Genomic DNA, 21516 nt, shown 5'->3' on the forward strand with positions numbered 1-21516 from the left:
TTTAAGGGTTGTTTCCCAGACAGGGATTAGTTTAAGACAGGACTAGGCCTTAGTTTAATTGGGAAATATAACTAGTTTTAACAAACATGCCTTACTAAAAATATTACCCGTGTGGATTTTGAGGAAGAACAAATGTATTTTAAGATATGTGCAAGCTGTTTTCAGTTTGGATGCTCTTACATTTATTTTAGTCTAGGACTAGTCTAATCCCTGTCTGGAAAACCGCCCCTAAAACTATTTAACAACACAAATTAAGGGATGGGAATTAACTAGTAATATTAAAACAATAAAAATATTATGTATCCTAACAAACTTCATTAAATGGATGCTGGGAGTGCTTTTTTAAACAGTATTGAATAGGGCTGGACGATAAATAGAAATTAATCGAAATATCGAAAACGTGCACATAGCAATATATGTATTGCAATGGTTTGAAATAACTGAATGATTTTGGTACTTCAAAAAGTTATGCAAAGTCAAAGTTTTAGGTCAATGCAAATAGCAGAGAGACTGTGATGCGTTTTCCCCTGAAAAGGATTTGAAGCATGTATGTTGGTTATATACTAGCTAGTTTTTAAATAATTGTATTAGTGATGGGCAAAGATTAATTGTGATTAATCGCATACAAAAATAAAAGTTTTTTTTTTTTTTGCATAATTTACGACGCGAAGCAGAGTGCCGTTACACCGCAGGTGTGCATTATTTTCAAATAATTCAAAGGACCGGAGTCAATTATTCCGCTTATACCACGGTTACCACAATCATTGCTCTGGTGCCTATTTTAAAGACATTTGACAAGTTAGGTGTGCGGTTTACGGGAAAATAATCAACACCCATAGAACATTTCTCAGCTAATCAGAATGCAGCATTCAACAGACCCGTGGTATAAGTATATATAAATACACACACGTTTATGTATGTATTTAAGAAACATTTATATATTAATTTATAATTTTATATATTATATATCAACAAAAAAAAATTATATTTCAATAAAAACATTGTGAAATGAATATATGTATGTGTGTGTGGTTAAATATACATAATATTTACACACACATATAATATGCAAATTAATATTTGCCCAGCACTAATTATTATCAAACTGATTTTAATAATTAAATTCTTATTGTACTGGATACATTGTATCAAAAACCTTCAGGAAGTTACCGCACATCGCAATTTCTTCCGTATCAGACAGCCCTAGTATTAAAGCAGTTTGAAAAGTCACAAAAGCCCCCCTTTTCCTAAATCATAGATGTCCTAAATCATAGACCGGCCAAAGTTTAGTGTAACTTGACTGAAATATTTATCATAAATTTAAAACCTTTTTTTAACAGGTGTAAAATTAAATGATTAACATTAGTTTTGTAGACCAAATATGAATATGCCAACACACTATGTGACCCTGAACCACAAAACCAGTCATAAGGGTCATTTTTTAAATTGATATTTATACATCATCTGAAAGCTAAATAAATAAACTTTAATGTGTGGATATGTTTGTTAGGATAGGATTTCTCTAAGATGCAACGGTTTAAAAATCTGGAATCTAAGGATGCAAAAATCAAAATATTGAGAAAATCGCCTTTAAAGTTGTCCAAATGAAATCTTTAGCAATACATATTACTAATGATAAATACATTTTATATATATTTATAGTAGGAAATTACAACATATCTTTATTGAACATAATCTTTACTTAATATCTTTGATTTTTGTCATAAATATTTAAAATTTTGACCCATACAATGCATTGCTCGTGATTACTACAAATATACCCGTGCCACTTATAACTGGTTTTGTGATCCAGGGTCACATATTTAGTTTCATTAAAAAACATTTTTAAATTCATTAAAAACAAATTTGTTTTTAAAATGGATTACTTGGACTAAATAATAAAGGAAAAGCAGTCAGGGTGAAACCTGAAGAAGCTGCTTGATAAAATAACAAAAATATCTAAGCAAAAAGTGACGGCATTAAAAAAGATGCTAAAATGTAGCATAGTTTTGATTTATTTTTGGAATGTGTGATATTTTTTAATGAGTTTATGTGGAAAAAAATAAATAATGAAGAGCAAGTGACCCTTAACTTATAAACAAATAAATTTGCTAACTTGACTTCGATTACAAATAAAATTGACAAAATTTCTTTAAAACTTCTCAGTTTTGAATAAAAAAAAAATCGTTCAACCCACTGGTATATATTCACACGCTAACATTTTAAAAAAAGGGTTTAATCATAAATCAAAATGTCAACCAATGACAGCGACAATAACATTTGGTCAAAGCCTTTCTCAGTCGAATGTTTATTTTATTTTACTGACATGAAAATTCACTTTTCTTTGTTTTCATTGGGTTTCAACCTCCAGCAGACACAGTGTGGAAATGAGCATGAGTGTCAATGTGTGTGCGGGACCGAATCACAGATCACCTTCCCTCATCCTAACACAATCACAGGCCCAGCGGGGGTCTATACACTGGGGTGAAATGTGATACAGCTTACTTTCTGCTCGCCTGACTCCTATTAGAGGGTCAGCACACACATCTACTGTTAGGCCTCAAAGAAAAGTGCATTTTTTTTCCAAAAACTGAAATAAAAGTGCATTGTGAGTATATGAATAAAGTGAAGAAACAGAAGCGGACGTAGCTTCACCTGAGGCACGGCCGGCCAAAAATAATAGGTGTACAAGAGAAGCGATTAGCAAGAAATTTTCCCCCACCCAATTTAACAAGCATGAAATTACTCACCAGCTTCCCTTCCAATGCCTAAAAACATTTACCTGAAAAAATTAACAACTCAAACCGTGTCTGTTCCCGTCAGACGTGGCCTGCGAACTAAATGACGAATCGCCTCAAACCCATTAAAATTTGAGCTCCTGAAACGAATATTGTACAAAATGACCTCTGTTATTCTGCTCAGATATAAGAGAGATAATAGAGGCTGTTGGGAAATAGTTATCGTAATTATATTTGCTATAAAAGTAAGTGTTTAAAAGTGTAATATAAAATCTCAATCGAAAATCAGATTTTTCTTTTAAGTATTTAATGCAAAACAATATATTAGTGTTATATTATCACATAAACACACACACAAGTGCTGTTTGATGCTGAAGTAATTCCCTCTTACCACCACTAGGTGGCAGCATCTCACAAGCTCTCAATTTCCACCACAGAAAATCAAACCATTAGGCAACAAACACTTTCCATTTATTCTCCATCTCACCGTGAAATGAATGGAGTGAATTAATGGAGTGAAACTCTAACTATAATAAATATAATTTCCCATTTCCTCCCTCTACTTCCAGCCCTTGTATTGCATCTCTTTGTTTCTTTGTCTACATCGTACCTTATATTCCTGCACCACGCCGTTCTGCTCCTCCTCTGGAGGCGGTTGCCAAGATACCAGGATAGCTGTGCCGTTGTCTCCACTTCCTGTTACAGTGACTCCCCTGGGAGCGGCGCTGGGCGCTGCGATAAGAGACGGGGAAACGTGTCATACACACCCCTTACAACATGCACGTGTGTTTGTGGATATAAACGTATCAAACGCACAACTTACCGTGCATTGTGTGTGTTTGTGTTTATGTGCATGCATAAATGTGTTACACTTACACTTCAAACATGTACATGCATATTTGTGTGTGCATATAAATGTATATACAGTACACCTTACATTAGTGTACTGTACAGTATGAGCATATCTAACCATGTTATACACACATTACATACATATATGCACATACATGACGTTGTTTGTCTGCGGCAAACATCTTGCAGGCCGTAATGTGGTGTGTGTTTGCGTACAAGCATGTGTGTGTTCTTAATAACACATGTAAGCGCTTGTTTTAATAGCTTGACTCTCAACGTTATTAGTGCACTTAAATAATGGGAGATGACTGCCAAGCTATGAATCCCAGTGTAAGTGCCAGCTGCCAGCAGGACGAATCTGCTGTTATAGCTCACAAAGCTGACACCGTACTTCACTTTGCATCACCATTATCCTCTTAAAACATAAATGAAACCCGGGAGTGAGACATTTGTTTTGTTTGCCGTCTCCGACGATCTGCATTTAGTTTTGTATATTGAACGGAAAACGCTCGCACGTTCGTGCGCACGTCTAAGGGAATTCTGGGAGCGGACCAAATCCCTGCTGTTGCCGGGCCACAGACGGCCACGCCCTTAGAACAATTAGCACAGCGGTTGTTTAAGCTTTCGTTCCTGGCTTCTCGTTGGCCGCCTGCCATTCGTTTTTTGGCTCCTTCACGCTGCTTCGAGGGCTGCAGACCGCATTATAATATAAAGAAGAAGAACTGAAGAATATAGATTTGCGCAATAAACTAAATGTGCACGGTCAATAAATGAGACCCTGTGATACGATTCGACTAAACCCAAGTCAGATCACTTTTATCTATTTAGCTCACTTGGTAAATGACAGAAAGGTCATGGGTTCGAGTCCCGAACACACATAGTGATACAATAAAAGTACAGCTTGGATGCCATGTAATTCGCTTTAGATAAAAGCGTCTGCCAAATGCATGAATGTAAACAATGTAAAAAAAAATTCTAAGCGAGTAGATCCAGATGTACAAATTCAATAAGACTTTGAATCACACAGGTTAGGTTGCAAGTAAAACAATAAATTTAATAGTATACAGTATTAGGGATGCACCAATATATTGGTCTATAATCGGTATCGCAGATAAAAGCATTTTCCCATGATCTGACATTGTGTGATTGTTAAAAACAGTGTTCGAATTAAGAAGAGGGGGCTGGGGTGGTCCCGGCCCTCCCTTAAGCTTTGGGGCAGGGATGCACAAGAATTTTATAGTTATGTAGCATTTTAATTTGAATAAAAACCAGGTTTTTATTGAAATACTACATGAATTTAAACGGCGCCTATTTGATTAATAAAAATGTTATTTTGTGTATTTGGTATAATACAATGTGTTTGCGTGGTTTATGGTTCAAAAAACAGGAAATGTGACGCTCCTTACCATGTTGAAAGATTCGCTCACAATGCAACGCTAACAGGAATTAACTTACAGGCCGAGTCCCAAGCGGGAGAAATTATGATAATGTCGGTCTTGTCTACATCACCAATCCCAGGAAGTAAACTGTTTCCTACAATCCGTGTGTCTGTTGTAGTCCAAGAAAAGAGATTTACGTTGGAGACAATAACTCGCGTTATCGTTTACTATAGTTAGCATGTATTAATACACACTTACACACCAAAGGAAATGTAAAATCGTGAATCGCTGCCCCAAAGCGATACTGTCCATTATTTGCCCCAATTTGGCAATAAACGAATCCAAAAGATTTATATCTGAAATGTAAACTATCAAGTGCGCCTTACGCTGTTTTTTTGCTGAATTGGCAGATTGTTAGATTTATGCTGCGTTCAGACCAGCCACGGTAGAGGCATCAATCGCGAGTGATTTCAATGTTAAGTCAATTTCAAGACGCGTTGACGCAGAAGATCTCGCAGCGCAAATGAGGCGTTTAACGCAGCGCGGTAGATGTGGTTCCGCCTCATTCGCGCATCTACTTCGAGCAAATGGCGCAAATTGAGCGTTGCTGCGGGAAACTCGCGAGTAGAAAAATTGGAACTTTGGCGGAAAAACACGGCGCGTTAACCAATCAGGAGCTTGCTTTAGCAGTGACGTGATTACAGGAAGCGAGCGGAGTCACAGAAGCCACTGCCATGACCAAATTTCCGTGTTAATGTCTCGATGACTACAATTTCACTCACGCCTTTCACGCGCAAATGACTGGATGACTAGAATTTTACGTGCGAATTACTCGATGACTAGAATTTTGCACGCGAATGACTAGAATTTCAAGGGCGCCTTTTACGCGCGAATGACTGGATGACTAGAATTTCAAGCGCAAATGACTGGATGACTAAAATTTCACGCGCGCCTTTCACGCGCGAATGACTGGATGACTAGAATTTTACGCGCGAATAACTGGATGACTAGAATTTTACGCGTGAATGACTCGATGACTAGAATTTTACGCGTGAATGACTCGATGACTAGATTTTTACGCGCGAATGACTGGATGACTAAAATTTCACGCGCGAATGACTGGATGACTAGAATTTTACGCGCGAATAACTGGATGACTAGAATTTTACGCGCGAATGACTCGATGACTAGAATTTTACGCGCGAATGACTCGATGACTAGAATTTTACGCGCGAATGACTGGATGACTAGAATTTTACGTGCAAATTACTCGATGACTAGAATTTTGCGCGCGAATGACTAGAATTTCACGGCCGCCTTTCACGCGCGAATGAGTGGATGACTAGAATTTCAAGCGCAAATGACTGGATGACTAAAATTTCACGCGCGAATGACTGGATGACTAGAATTTTATGCGCGAATAACTGGATGACTAGAATTTTACGCGTGAATGACTCGATGACTAGATTTTTACGCGCGAATGACTGGATGACTAAAATTTCACGCATGAATGACTGGATGACTACAATTTTACGTGCGAATAACTGGATGACTAGAATTTTACGTGCGAATGACTCGATGACTAGAATTTTACGCACGAATGACTCGATGACTAGAATTTCACGCGCGCCTTTCATGCGCAAATGACTAAAATTTCACCCACGAATGATTCGATGACTAGAATTTCATGCGCGAATGATTAGATGACTAGAATTTCACGCGCGAATGATTCGATGACTAGAATTTCACGCGCGAATGATTCGATGACTAGAATTTCACGCACGAATGACTCGATGACTATATTTTCACGCACAGCTTTCACGGGTTAATGAAGCGAGCAAACTCAAAATGTTCAAGCGGCAAACTATACGCGTTAGATAAGAATTTGACGCCTCAAACGTGGCTGGTGTGAACCCACAGTTAGATTTGTAAAATCACAGTGACCCTATAATGATGGGGGGGCTTATTAAAGGGACCCCCATAATCTTTCACATAATTCGATCACTGGTTAAAAAACATCATGGCAATAAAACAGGGCAGGAATACGTATCAGAATTCATACTGTGTGATTATTTTGAATTAATTGACTACTGCTTTGAAACTAAGACAAAAAAACAAAACTATCAGTATCCGTAGATGTCATTCAAAGTATTCGAATATCAGAAATTTTTTATACATACATTTTATACATACATTTGTGTTGTGGCTTTTGCAATGTTACTAACAAAAGAATTGTTGAATAAGATTAAAAAAGCAAAGCAAAGCACCAGAAAGCTCTCCTAACCTTCCTCCAGGGTCTTGGCCACTTTGACATCGCTGTCAGTCCCTTGGAACTCATTGAAGAAAGGTCGTACTTTAAACTCATAGGTCACGCCCTTCCTGAGCTGGGTGACGACTGTGCTGTGTTCCCCGAGGCTTCGAACCTCAAACACGGCCCATTCCACACGCTGTTGAGCTCCGTCTGGGGAGGGACGGTACATCACCTTGTATCCCTGAATATACTGCGACTGCTGCTCAACCTGAATGCGAGAAACAGGACACAAAACCTCAAATCTCAAAAATGACACATTGCTGGACATAATACTAGTTTCTCCTAAAAAATATATATTTTTTTAAACTGCACCACATGACGAAAAAGTGGGCATTTTATGAAATGTGAGTTTTTTGCTCACCACACGTTCCAAAAACTGCTTTCGTATTTTGAGTTTCATCTTCAGCTCCGCATGCTGAGGTTTTAAAAGCCTGCTAAAGATTAGCATTACCCAGCATGCTGTGGGAAATGAGACACTTGGAAGCCGTAAAAACAGAGACTATTTGATTTTTGTGTTTGGTCTACACTATTTGTTATGGCTGAACTACGGATTAGGATTCGAAGGCTCTTGTAATGTTTTTATTAAAGCCTGCATCTAATGTATAATGCATTATAAAGTTAATCATAACATGCAAGCAATGCATTCAAAATATAGGTTGTAGGTTTCTCTTTGAGTTGATAGATATTTTCAATCACTCGTAGGCTTCTGTTAACCTTTCCTGTGATGGGAATTTTATATGGATTGGGGATCGGCCCATATGGCAGCGATTGAACGTGAAGCGTGCACGCTTGTAAAGTTTTTAATAATTTCTTGATCCGCCCCAATAAAAGCAGATGTCGTATCAGCTGTCTTTGATTAAACGTGTATTAAAGAGAGCCCAGCACCAAATGTTAAAGAGAAGCATTGTGGGATTGTTTCTGCTTGTGTGCCAGATTAATCATCATTTACATCTGAGAAAAAAATTAACTTTGCTACATAAAGAAGTAAAACATTTAAGATTAGATGTCACGGATTTGTTTGAATCAGCAATAGTGGGATTGGGATTGCCTTGATCACAGTCACAATGATCCACTTTGATCCAGATTGTGGGACCATTTTATGAACTTGATAATAAGAAATACACCGGCACTTACCGTCCACTGGACTCTCACAGAGGAAGAAGAGAGGACTGTGGGATTGTGGAGGTGAATGACAACGTCTCCTAACTCTCTCTGGATCTGCCCGTGCTCGACTCCTTGACTTGTTGGTGGAACATCTGCTCAGACAAACGCGCGCACAAGCCACAGAGAAAATATATATCAGACATATATTTATCACCACTTTTGCACAAACAGCCAATTAAAGGATAATGCAGCCGGTTGTTATTGCAGAATTATTACACAGCTCCCTAAAATGCTTGATTCTGATTGGCCAGTCGTGACATTTGCGGGTTCAAACCGCTCAAAACTAATAACACACTGTAGCTCGGATTCTAACAGGTACAGGGTTTAATATTACACATAAATGAAATGTAAATATGCCTTTTAATAACGTACATGACATTATATTTACAAATGATTATATCAAATACTGTGTTCGTGACATTTGAGGATTAAAGGATTAGTCAATTTTCTTAAAAAAACAAAAACAGATAACTCACCACCATGTCATCCAAAATGTTGATGTCTTTCTTTCTTTGTTCGGTCGAGAAGAAATTATTTATTTTTTTTGTGGAAAACATTCCAGGATTTTTCTCATTTTAATGGACTTTAATGGACCCCAACACTTAACAGTTTTAATGCAGTTTAAAATTGCAGTTTCAAAGGACTCTAAACAATCCCAAACGAGGCATTAGGGTCTTATCTAGCGAAACGATCGTCATTTTTTGACAAGAAAATACGCACTTTTAAACCACAACTTCTCGTCTATTTCCGGTCCTGTGACGCGCCAGCACGACCTCACGTAATTGCGTAATCACATGGAATGGTCACGTGTTATATGAAATTTGCGGACCATTTTAAACAATACACTGACACAAAAACATTAATTAGTATCATTCAACATACAACAATGTCGGAACAGTCCTCTTTCTCCACACTTGTAAACATTGGGGCGTAGTATTGCATACGTCATCCATGACCTCTTGCCGTGATGACATATTGCGTGAGGTCGCGCTGGCGCGTCGCAGGACTGGAGATAGATGAGAAGTTGTGATTTAAAAATGACAATCGTTTCGCTAGATAAGACCCTTATGCCTCTTTGAGATCGTTTAGAGTCATTTGAAACTGCAAATTTAAACTGCATTGAAGCTGTTGAGTGTTGGGGTCCATTAGGGTCCATTAAAATGAGAAAAATCTGAAATGTTTTCCTCAAAAAACATAATTTCTTCTCGGCTGAACGGGGAAGGACGTCGGCATTTTGGATGACATGATGGTGAGTAAATTGTTTGGATTTTTTTTTTTTTAAGAAAATGGACTAATCCTTTAAAACCGAAACAAAACATGTTTTCCTTGCGGAGGCTCTGCATTCGTTAAATGAGCTAATAAAATATTTAAAATCAAAGGCAAACCTGCTTACTTACTTTCATGTCACATACACACTGTTTGGTTTAATCATTTGTAAATATAAAGTTGTATACATTATTAAATTATATTTTTATGTTTTATTTATGTGTAAAACTCTATAGCTGTCAAAATGATTTGCAGCATCAGGGTAACCGTGTTATATTAGTTTTGAGTTTGGTTGCTATCTGGGATTAACAAATGTCTGAAAATGTCGCGACTGGCCAATCAGAATCAAGCATTCCAACGAGCCGTGTAATAACATGAAATATCACATGCTTGTGAAATTATGCCCTTTTCAACACTATGTCATGCTACATAGAATTTACAACACATTTTGTAAGTCTTTAACTCTTTCCCTACCAACATTTAAAAAAAAAATTGCCAGCCAACGGCAGCATTTTTATGATTTTCACAAAAGTTTAATGTTTTCCAGTAAATTTACATTTTAAATATATAAACATTTTTCATCATATCTTTATTTGTTCTCTTCATCACCTCTCAAAAATGTAGGTTTCTTCAACAAAAAGCTGAGATAATTGCATTTTTGTAAAGGACTTTTATTGGAGATCAGATTCAGAGCGATGATCAAAACATACACATATTTAACTGCTTTCAAAACTATAAATGCTTTAGTGTCAAACACATCACTGGCAAGGAAAAGGTTAATATAATGTACTGTTATATAACAAAAAGGTAACACGTAAGGTCAAAGGTGAACTGACCTTGTGTTTTGACAGCGTCGCTGATGGGGCTTGGGTCGCTCAGGCCGTACGCATTGGCTGCTCTCACCAGGAACAGGTAGACGGCGCTCGGCCTCAGACCCTTCAGGACGAAACTCTCGGTTTTCACATGATCGGCGAGGGTCTGCCAGCTGCTCCCTGCCGCGTGGCTGCCGTCCACACCGCACAAATCAAACATAAGTATTTATCCAGCAAATCACTGCGGTCCAAACTTACATAATTACAAACATTATTCAAAACAATGAGGCGACCACAGAATGCAGGACTTGCAGGAAACCATAAGCAGGGGAAGGATTATTTATGACATACCACAGCGGATGAACCCGATATTTATAGAATCATTATTATCTTGTCAAAATTACTTAATAATATTTTATGACACATGCTTGCGGCTGAACCAACCGAAATGAGAAAATAGCAATTTATGTTCATATAATATATATTTTCTATCAAATATATGTATATGTGATGTCACCTGAAGGCCTCTATGACGTATGAGGTGGGCGTGGCTCCGGCGTTAAGGTTGGGCTTCCAGGACAGAGACACAGAGGTGCGACTGACGTCCGTGACGTCCGGTTTAGAGGGGGCGCTGGGAATGAGGTTTGGATCCGTGGGTCTGCCGGGCTGAACCGGAGCACCAAACTCTGAAAGACACACAAGCATGTAATGAGAGATTACACCAGAAACAACACCAATTTGTTTTCTGTCATTCTACTATCACACACATTCTGTACAACCGACTCAAATTAGCATTCGAAAACCAATTATATTCAGATGTACGTTTAATTTTAAACTTAATTTCCTGTCCTTTGTTCATACATGTCTTCATCACTACCGTCTTTAATCTCGGTAATGTACCTTGCACCTCCAGGTAGGCCTTCCACGATGCCTCTCCGCTTGGGGTGGACGCGGTGCAGGTGTACACGCCCGTATCTCCCAGCTGAAAGATAGAAACCTTTATAAATGCAAATCTGTGCGTGTCTACATGTTTATTAATAACCATTCTCCAATGTTCAGCTCTGAACTGACGCTTACTATATAACAATTTGTCAAATTAAACGCTCTGGGTGTTACAATACAGTTTGTTGCCATACCACAGAGCCCAAGTGTTCAGTTTTTAGGTAAATAAACCCAATAATGGCTTATCTATAGTGTTTTTTTCATGTTAAGCTGAGATAAGAAAACAATTTTTAATACTGAAAGAAAAACATACTTGACCTTTAAAGTAGCACAATATGCAATTTCACAAAACCATTTGCGACATGCATGTGCGTATTGAAGTTAACTAAAGATTTTATCAGCTTAATACGTTTAAAAAATACCACAATAACAATAAATGTAATCAGACAATGAACGTATCGTATCGTAGCTGTGGACAGCATGCAAATAATGAACGAAGCAAAGGGAAACGTTGACTCTGGACGATCCGTCAGTCAGTGTTGGCGGGCGGTACGAAAGCTGTCAGAAATAGACGCTCTATCTTAAGCTACCACTGCGTGCGTGTTCCTCTAATGACAAGTTCATTAATGCGGACCGCCCGAAGCGCAACAGATAGAGACGCATCGTCCCATTCTGCTTTATCTCTTTTCTATTCTTCTTTCGAATAGCTACATGTTCTCAAGTGAGACATCCACGTTAATTAAAGGCTTATTCTGACAGCCCGCACCGCAGGACCTTTGACCCCTACGACGGGGTAACGTGTGTGTGTGTGCTGTGACGGGAAACACACTCATCTGACACCCCCCCAAACTCGCTCGGAGGGTGTGGGGGGAGCAGGGGTGTGTGTTCTCACATCAGGATGACTGACAGCTCTCTCTGAACACTGCCCGGTTGTCCGGGTTTGTGTGATGATGTTTGTGGTGCTGAGAGGGATGAAAGGAAAGCCTGTACAATGCTGTACTACACACACACACAACACACTTACATGTGCACAAAAGCGTGGACACACAGAGATAACAAAGGTGTACTATCAACACTATCTATACAACAATTGTGGGTTTGGTTTTCGTGAATTAGATGTCTTATATACTGTATTGATCAAAATATTGTCTTGATTTATTCAATCTATCTGATATTAAAGTAACACTTTTAATAAAGTTGTTAAAGGCTCATTTTCCAGCTGCCCTAGAGTTAAACATTTGATTTTTTACCATTTTGGAATCCATTTAGCTGATCTCCGGCGCTGGTGGTAGCACTTTTAGCGTAGCTTAGCATAATCCATTGAATCTGATTAGACCATTAGCATCGCGCTCAAAAAAAGAGTTTCGATATTTGTCCTATTTAAAACTTGACTCTTCTGTAGTTACATTGTGTATTATTGATCCTGCAGCAGGATCAATTATATTACGCATTTTCAAAAAAAAGTGGAGTGTCCCTTTAACTGTCTAAGTTAACATAAACTAACAATGAACGATACTTTTAGAGCATTTATTATTCTTAGTCTATGTTTATTTTAACATTTACGAATACATTGAAATCAAAACTTGTTAAAGTTACGTGTTACTGTGCGTTCACACCAGCCACGGTAAATGCAGCAAGCACGGATGATTTACATGTTAAGTCAATGCAAAGATGCGAAGGAGTGGCGGAGTCTCAGTGGAGTCGCAGAAGCCCCTCCTATGACGCGAATTTCCGCGTGAATTTCTTGAATGACTAGAATTTCACGCGCGGCTTTCACGCATGGATTAAGCGAGTGAACTCAAATGTTCAAGCGTCCAACTACCGCGAATAGCGCATACTGTGCGTTCACACCAGGCGCGAATGAAGCGAATAAATCACGCTATTCATGTGTAGTTAAATGCATAAACATTTTGAGTTAACTCGCGTCATTCACTCATGAAATTCTGATGCAAATACACTCAATTTGATGGCGTTAGCTAGCTTATAGTCTCAATATGTATATTTATAGCTCAAATTGAGTAAAGAGTGTTTTTTTTTACAACATACCAGATTGCCCGACGACCTCCTCACTCACTTTCTTCCAAACTAGATCCTTTTTATTCCTGTTTCTTTAAAAGTATGAAGATGTGTTGTACAGCTACGGGTGTACACATACAACAACGAGGATTTTGTCCTCCATTGTTGTTTCGTATTTCTGCCTTCACCTACTATGCCGAAAACACATCACTCCTAGAGCAAACTCCTGGTTATACGCTGCGCAAATATCTGCCAAAGTTAAAATTTTTCAACACGTGCCGCATGATGTCTATTGCGTCTTTGCATTGAATTAACATCTGAATCACTCGTGCTTAACGTTTTATTTGCGTCTGGTGTGAACGCACCATTAAAGTCGCCATAAACAAGGAAGTAGCAATTGTCTTATTTTCCCCGTGGTGACGTATATCCAGGTGATATAGTCATGTTGCTATTTCCTGCAATCTTTTACCACCTGCCATACCATATTACCATTTGCGTTTTTGATTAGTTATGAGGGCACATTATTTTTTTTTTAAACAAAGAAGCTCACAGATGAGTAAAAGATACAACAATATTCCAAAAATTACAATTTTTATTTCAATTTCATTATGACTTTAACATTAGTTAACGCACTATGAACTAACATGAACAACTTTATTGGGATTAACTAACATGAACAAAGAAAAATGCTGTAAAAAATGAATTGCTTGATGTTAGTTTGTTAGCTAATGCAATAACTTACGTTAACAAATGCAACCTTATTGGAAAGTGTTACCGATAATGTTTATATACGTGTGTGCATTCACGTTTATTCACGTCTTTTCACATTTATAAGTTGCTTCAATTATGTGTATTTTATTTGTACAAAACATGTAGGCTAATACAATTCACTATAAAAATGCAAACACGTTAGCTTTGTGTCTAGATGCACCAGTATAAAACTCTGTGTAAAGCAAACTGCGACAAACTCGCTGCTAATATTTGCAAGTTTGAAGGAAACTATTTAAAACAATATTTTGAGGGCGAGCTGTGATTTTCAATGCCGTCTGTAAAAATCTGCAGTACCATCTTAGATGTGCGAAATGCTAAAGCTCAAGGCTCGAAAACACGTTGCACTGCTTCTATCTATAAACTTCAGAAACAGCCGTACCCAGCAGCATCTAACCGCATACAAAAAAGCCCCTTTCTCTCTTTGAATAAAATATTAATAAAAATAACAGAACAGAGACGCTGGGTTTGAGATCAGCAGCTCAACTGCCCTCAATTCCCACCTAAATAAATGTTTTGTGCGGTGCATTCGGAATGGAAAATTCTATAAAAATCCGAACTGGAAAAGGAAAACTGTGTTTTACGAGAACAAGTCCTTGCTGGTTTTGTGCACTGCGCACAACACATGCTCAAACCTCATCCCCCCTACATCATGGGGTTCAGAGTAAGCTATAAATCCAAGAAGGAAAACCGTTCCCATGAACTAGAGTCACGTCCCATGCTACTGTACGTTTAGTTGCATGATAAATGATTCGGGCTTTGATGTAGATGTCAAAAAGTTGACACACCGTACCTTAGCGTAACGGATCTGCAGCGCTCCCGTGTCCAGCTGCTTGAGTCGAGAGTCATGGGTGGACACCAGGACCCCATCCTTCCTCCACAGGATAGTGGGAATCGGGGTACCTGTGGCTTGGCATCCCAGGATCACCGTCCCATCCACAGACACTGTCTGGTTGGTGGGGCCTTGGCGAACGATGGGTGGAGGTCTATCTGATATTACTGCAGAGAAAGACAGCGACCATTAGAAACCTTTTTTATGCAACACAATAAAGGATTTTCATTTTTGTCTTAGTGAATGTACTCTATTTCTTATAGTATTTTTATTTTTATTTTAACAAATATTTGCTCAATATGAAGCGTTTTTATTTATATTCTCAGATTTGGCAATATGGAAAGAGTGTGAGAGAGAGACAGTAAAAGAGAAAGGCAAACTGGTCTCATTTTAGGATGCACAAGAGCAAGTCTTAAATCCTGAGCGACTAATATCATTATAATAACTATAATAAAAACATGACTTTACTCCAAACCAAAATCCGAAATAGATCCTTTCAGACATCTTAAGAGTCGCCCAGAAGCAAATGCTTGTACAGCAAGAGGTACAAGACAACCAAGAAAATAAAAATAAATGTAACCAAGGAAAAAGTAAATGCGAGAGTGGAATTTCTGGCAGGGAACGTGCTGAGTACTTGTATCACGAACGAGCATGAAACAAAGAAAAAAGCAATCCAGTTTTTTCAACTGGAAGCAATTTTTAAATCAGTCAACAGCATTCACAGAATGAAGCCAAAGTACGGACCAACAATTAATACCAGCACCATTTCAACAGCCCTACGACTGAAATACCCCTCACCCATTAAAATCACCCCCGCTGTGTCCTCTTCTGTCTGAAAGACACTGTGATGGTCCGACTGCGGTAAACGTTAGCTTTTGATTGCATTCAGCGCAGCTATGCACATTATTCCCATTAACACGACTGCAATTTGCATGACAACCACTACTGCAGATATGTGAAGCCCTGCAACATTTGTAAGAACCATCAATAGGATGAATTATGTATCAGTTGACTGCGTGCACGTGGACCATGTTGATGTTGTTGTAATTACTGAATCACTGCGCCGGTGACCCATAATTATGACGTGTGGCTGCGGTTACTTATTATTCTCTACACTGTATTTATTTTTATCTTTTCTTTTTCTGTACGGACAAACACTCACAGGTCATCACTCTCAGATCTCTACCTCTGTCATCATTATTGTACGCTAAAGACTACTTTGATGCGACACTAGTGTTAAACCCGAAACATATTCTGTTCTTTACATGTACGCGAACGTATGTGCATTTTCGAACGCACGGCGTTGCAAAGTATTGTTTATTTGACTCGTACGTGTACACAGATGCAATTTTTTGGATGCATGCGCATTGTAAATGCAATCCATCTCCTGGGCAACATACTACATTCGCATGCAGGACCTATGCGTACAAAATATGTATGGTTACAAAAATCCAGCTGTGCGCGCGTACAATTCTGATGACGCAATTTGCATTACACGCACCATACGTGGACCCTTGTGTATGCATAAAATTAAAACTATACTTCTAGCTTTATTCAATTCAATTCAATTTTATTTATTTACTGTAGCGCTTTTCACAATTGGTAATTGTTTCAAAGCAGCTTTACATAATAGAAGCAGTGAAAAGCACAGAAAATCGACAGATAGCACAACATAATACACGATAGCATATCAACATTATAAGCGAGCGTATTACTAATGTAACGTATAAAAGAGAGTGCTAAGTTAAGCCCAAGAAGGCTGCCTCCCCGGGTTGAAAAACCCCCTAGGAAAAAAAGAGCTTTAGGCGTGTACAATTCTGATGACGAAATATGCATAACACGCACCATACGTGGACCCTTGCGTATGCGCAAATTCGAGACTACACTTTTAGCTTTATGTGTGCACTTTTAGCTTTATGTGTGCACGTACAATTCTGATGACACAATTTGCATCACATGCACAATACGTGGACCCTTGTGTAGGCGTAAAATCGAGACTATACTTCTAGCTTTAAGTGCGCAAGTACAATTCTGATGACGCAATTTGCATCACATGCACAATACGTGGACCCTCGTGTGGCATAAAATCGACACTATACTTCTAGCTTTAGGTGCGCGCGTACAATTCTTATGATGCAATTTGCATCACATGCACAATACGTGGACCCTCGCGTAGGCGTAAAATCGACACTATACTTCTAGCTTTATGTGCGCGCGTACAATTCTAATGACGCAATTTGCATCACATGCACAATACGTGGACCCTCGTGTAGGCGTAAAATTGAGACTATACTTCTAGCTTTAAGTGCGCGCGTACAATTCTGATGGCGTAATTTGCATCACACGCACTATACGTGGACCCTTGCGTATGCGTAAAATCGACAGTAAACTTCTAGCTTTATGTGCGTGTGTACAATTCTGATGGCGTAATTTGCATCACACGCACTACACGTGGACCCATGCGTATGCGTAAAATCGACAGTATACTTCTAGCTTTATGTGCGTGTGTACGATTCTGATGACGCAATTTGCATCACATGCACTATACGTGGACCGTTGTGTAGGCATAAAATCGAGACTATACAATTCTGATGACGGAATTTACATTACACGCACCATACGTGGACTTACGCATATGCGTAAATTGGAGACTACACTTTTAGCTTCATGTGTGCACGTACAATTCTGATGACACAATTTGCATCACACGCACCATACGTGGACCCTCGTGTAGGTGTAAAATCGAGACTATACTTCTAGCTTTATGTACACGTGTACAATTCTGATGACGTAATTTGCATCCCACGCACCATACGCGAACCCTCGCGTATGCGTAAAAACAAGACTATACTTAAGCAAAGCAAATACTGTATATGCATCATGTTACTTGCTCTAGATTACTTTTTGGATTACTTATTTTTCGCATCACTCGAATAAAAACATTGCGCATGCACAATTATGCTCTCCTCCATTTTCTAATACAACACGTCAAACCAGAGAAGCCGATACGCTTTTGCTGATTGGGTTGTGTGACAACACATCAGGTAAATTTCACACTTAAATAAAAATTATTACATTTGTGTGAATGATTTGGACGAATATCAAATTGCATTGCCCAACTTCCATCATCTGTGTTGCCTGCTTCTATTCACGCCTTTGCATAGACTTTGTATGTAATCCACTAGCGCAAATAATTACATTCGCTTTCATTGTTGTTCACACAACACATTTAAAATTCATTGCATTCTGTTTTTTTTGCTTGGACGTACACAAGCCCTCGACCTTGAACTACTTGAATCTCATCATCCAGCCCACTGAAGTTTCTTATGAGTAGAGTGGAAACATCTCACCATCTGTGACCTCCAACAGGGCTTTGGTGATCACACTGCCGGCGATGTTCAGGGCCTGACAGCTGTAATAACCTCCATCCGAACGCTCCACCGCGGTGATGGTCAGGTCGCCCGTCTGAGAGACGGAGAACCGACTGGAGGGAGGAGGAGGCTGAGAGGAGAACAAGAGGTTCTGGAGAAGAAAAAAGTGAGGGGTGAGTGGAGGTGGAATATTCAAAGACTAAATGCATGTGCGCATGTGTTTATTATGTCTATGCGGTCTAAAAAGAAAGAAAAAAAATACTAATTTTCCCAAGAGTGCGAAAGCCACCAACTCTAGTAAAAATAAACATCTTGTCCAGAGTTTATTCTTCATTTTTTTTACCCACAATTGCCCGAATCCTCCAGCACGGTACAGACCGTGTGATGATTGACATTGTTTTAGGGTGTGTATAAATATGCAGATGGTCTCATAAATCTACCAGCTTCATAAATTTAACTGACTTTAAACCTGTAAAATATGCTCATATAAATAAAAGACAAGAGAAAACAGATGTTCTCACCTGACTGCCTTCCTTCTGCCAGAAGATAGCAGGCTGAGGACTTCCTGTAGCTTCACACTGAAAGGTCACCGTGCGCCCCATCCCGACCACCTGATTCCTGGGTTGGACCACAAACACCGGAGGACCTGCAGAAATATGAGATGGATTAATCAACTATATCCTTTATATATGTTGTGTGATATACCTCCTAACCCTGACACATTTTAAACATTTTAAAGGCGCAGTGTGTATATTTTAGGGGGATTTAGTGGTGAGGTTGCGAATTACAACCAATGGCTCGGTTTACTGCTCACCCCTCGCTTTTGAAACGCATAGAGAAGCTACGGTAGCCAACACCGGACAAACATGTCATTTTCGGAGACAACTTAGTAAAAAAAGTTTGTCCGTTAAGGGCTTCTGTAGAAACATGGTGGCACAAAATGGCGACTTCCATGTAAGGGGACCCTCGGTATGGAGATAACAACGTCTCATTCTAAGGTAATAAAAAAATAACAGATCATTATAAAAGGTCTTTATACACCCCTGATAATATAGTATTGTATATTATTTTGCATTTCTGTCAAGAGATCCTTCTAAAAATTACACAATGCACCTTTAAAGGAAAGTTCCAGGTTTAAAACCAATAATGGAATATATAGTAATGCACATTAAAATATAGACTTCAATAGTTTAAGTTGGCATTAGAGAGTCAAAGGAATTGGGTTTGATTCTATAAATCGTTTTGTATAAAAGCATCTGCCAAATGCATAAATGTAAATGTTATGTACCCGAGTATGTAGTACATTAAAATACACATGGTTCTGAAAGTAATGCCATAAATCCAGTCGATTAACTCGGTTACGGCAGATCTAAACAAAACTTTAATTGTACTGAACTCTGAACATTTCTTTTAAATCAGTGAATGATCTATAAATTTTATTTCAAGCTACATTTGATGCAGTCGACATCGCAGGCCTTCATAACAGCAGGAAATAAAAGCTAAAGCCATACTCGTATTTCATGAAAGGAGAGAGATGTGTCGGTATGGCGGAATCCAAAAACAGATGTACACAAAATAAAATTAAAAATAAAAACGCCACGACCCCCCCGATTCACTTAATTTGCATGGGCAAGGGCACACAGCAATAAAATTTACATGGAGATGGGGGATAAATTTGGGCCATCTGTCCCGCACAGACACACTTTAATGGCGTCCACGTCATGTAGGTAGCTGTTTTTCATGAATCTTAATGATCAACCGCATCTTGGGTTCGGTGCACAGTTGGGGATCAGATTTCCGACTTCGACAACCGTAAAAACCCGTTGCCATCTTAGCTTGTGATAAGGAATGAGTATGTTGATAATTTGTGACACCACCACAATGTAAAACTAAACCAATCTTTAACATGTCAAATCATATATTGATATAATGGGTTAAAGTGAGAGGGAGGCACAAAGCAATAAACCCAGGCGTTTTCCTTGACGTTACCTTGTACGCTCAGAGCGAGCGAGTGTTTTACCCGTGCCTGCTGTGCTGTCAATGTCGCCAGTGACAGCCCAGACAAGCATGCTGATTGGTGGAAGGATGGAAGGTGGATGAATGGTGCTTCTGACAACTTCCTGTTGCTGTCAAAGCAGCGAAAATGGTGACGGGTGACATTTGCAACTTACCAGACACAACTGAAAAAGGAACAGAAAACAGAAGTATGATAAAACACAAGATGAGGAAATAAAGCACACACAACACTATACGCATAGAAAACAAAATCAGTGCAGTGATGAATGTATGGGAATAACAAAAAGCGAGCACAAAGTGTAGCCAAACACACAGATTGTGAATATATCATGTAGGCTGACATACATGGCGCTTACACAAACAGCACAAAGAAACAATCCTATTAGTCTTCAGTTGTGAATACGGTGTATGAATGAAGGTTTTATTTTATGAGGTCTGGCCTTTTTAAAGCCACACTGGGTCAATTTCGCCCCCTTTAGTTTTTAAACTAACTTCCAGAGGCATTTAAAGGAATAGTTGCCCCAATTATGAAGATTCTTTAACCCCTTCAGACCTGTTTATTTTGAATGGTTGACAGCATTTTTATTTGTTTGAACCACAAAACATGAGATGTCATTCCAGTGGATGCAGGGTCTGAAGGGGTTAAGGTTAAAATGAAACGGAAGTAACGATTGTCTTATTTTTGTATATCCGAGATAAACTGCTTCTGAAATGATAAAAAAGGTAGGGCTGGACTAGAATTTATCCATTGAGAATTTATTTAATCGTTGGAAGTAGCGTCAAGTTGCTAATTGCTAATCGCTTTAATGTTTTCCTGGACCCCGCCCTCCCACCATTCCTCGTGACTGGAAGTAAGGAGAGATCGTTTCGAGGAGGGACAGATTTGCATTTTTGATTAAAGATTATGAGGGCACATTATTTTTTTATATATCATCATTTGAAAAAAAAAACGCAATATTACAAGTTTTTAATTTTAATGTCATTGTGACTTTAATATTTTTGTCACCCGCATGCCATCCCAGATGTGTATGACTTGGTTTTTCAGTTAA

At 38.7% G+C, this 21516-nt stretch overlaps 1 protein-coding gene across 4 annotated transcripts in view; it reads right to left on the reverse strand.

The window, feature by feature from the left end:
* robo1 (roundabout, axon guidance receptor, homolog 1 (Drosophila)) overlaps window positions 1-21516 on the reverse strand; it is a 338077-nt gene that overhangs the window by 33155 nt on the left and 283406 nt on the right. For all 4 annotated transcript variants that reach the window (XM_073862979.1, XM_073862980.1, XM_073862981.1 and 1 more), the window contains 9 exons: window positions 18973-19097; window positions 18431-18602; window positions 15042-15247; window positions 11423-11504; window positions 11040-11208; window positions 10547-10713; window positions 8415-8536; window positions 7254-7488; window positions 3349-3470 (listed from right to left, as the gene is read on the reverse strand). In XM_073862979.1, coding sequence (XP_073719080.1) covers window positions 3349-3470; window positions 7254-7488; window positions 8415-8536; window positions 10547-10713; window positions 11040-11208; window positions 11423-11504; window positions 15042-15247; window positions 18431-18602; window positions 18973-19097 — 1400 coding nt within the window. The remainder of the gene's footprint in view (window positions 1-3348; window positions 3471-7253; window positions 7489-8414; window positions 8537-10546; window positions 10714-11039; window positions 11209-11422; window positions 11505-15041; window positions 15248-18430; window positions 18603-18972; window positions 19098-21516) is intronic.

This window comes from Misgurnus anguillicaudatus, chromosome 24 (genome assembly GCF_027580225.2).
Source record: "Misgurnus anguillicaudatus chromosome 24, ASM2758022v2, whole genome shotgun sequence".
NCBI lineage: Eukaryota > Metazoa > Chordata > Actinopteri > Cypriniformes > Cobitidae > Misgurnus > Misgurnus anguillicaudatus.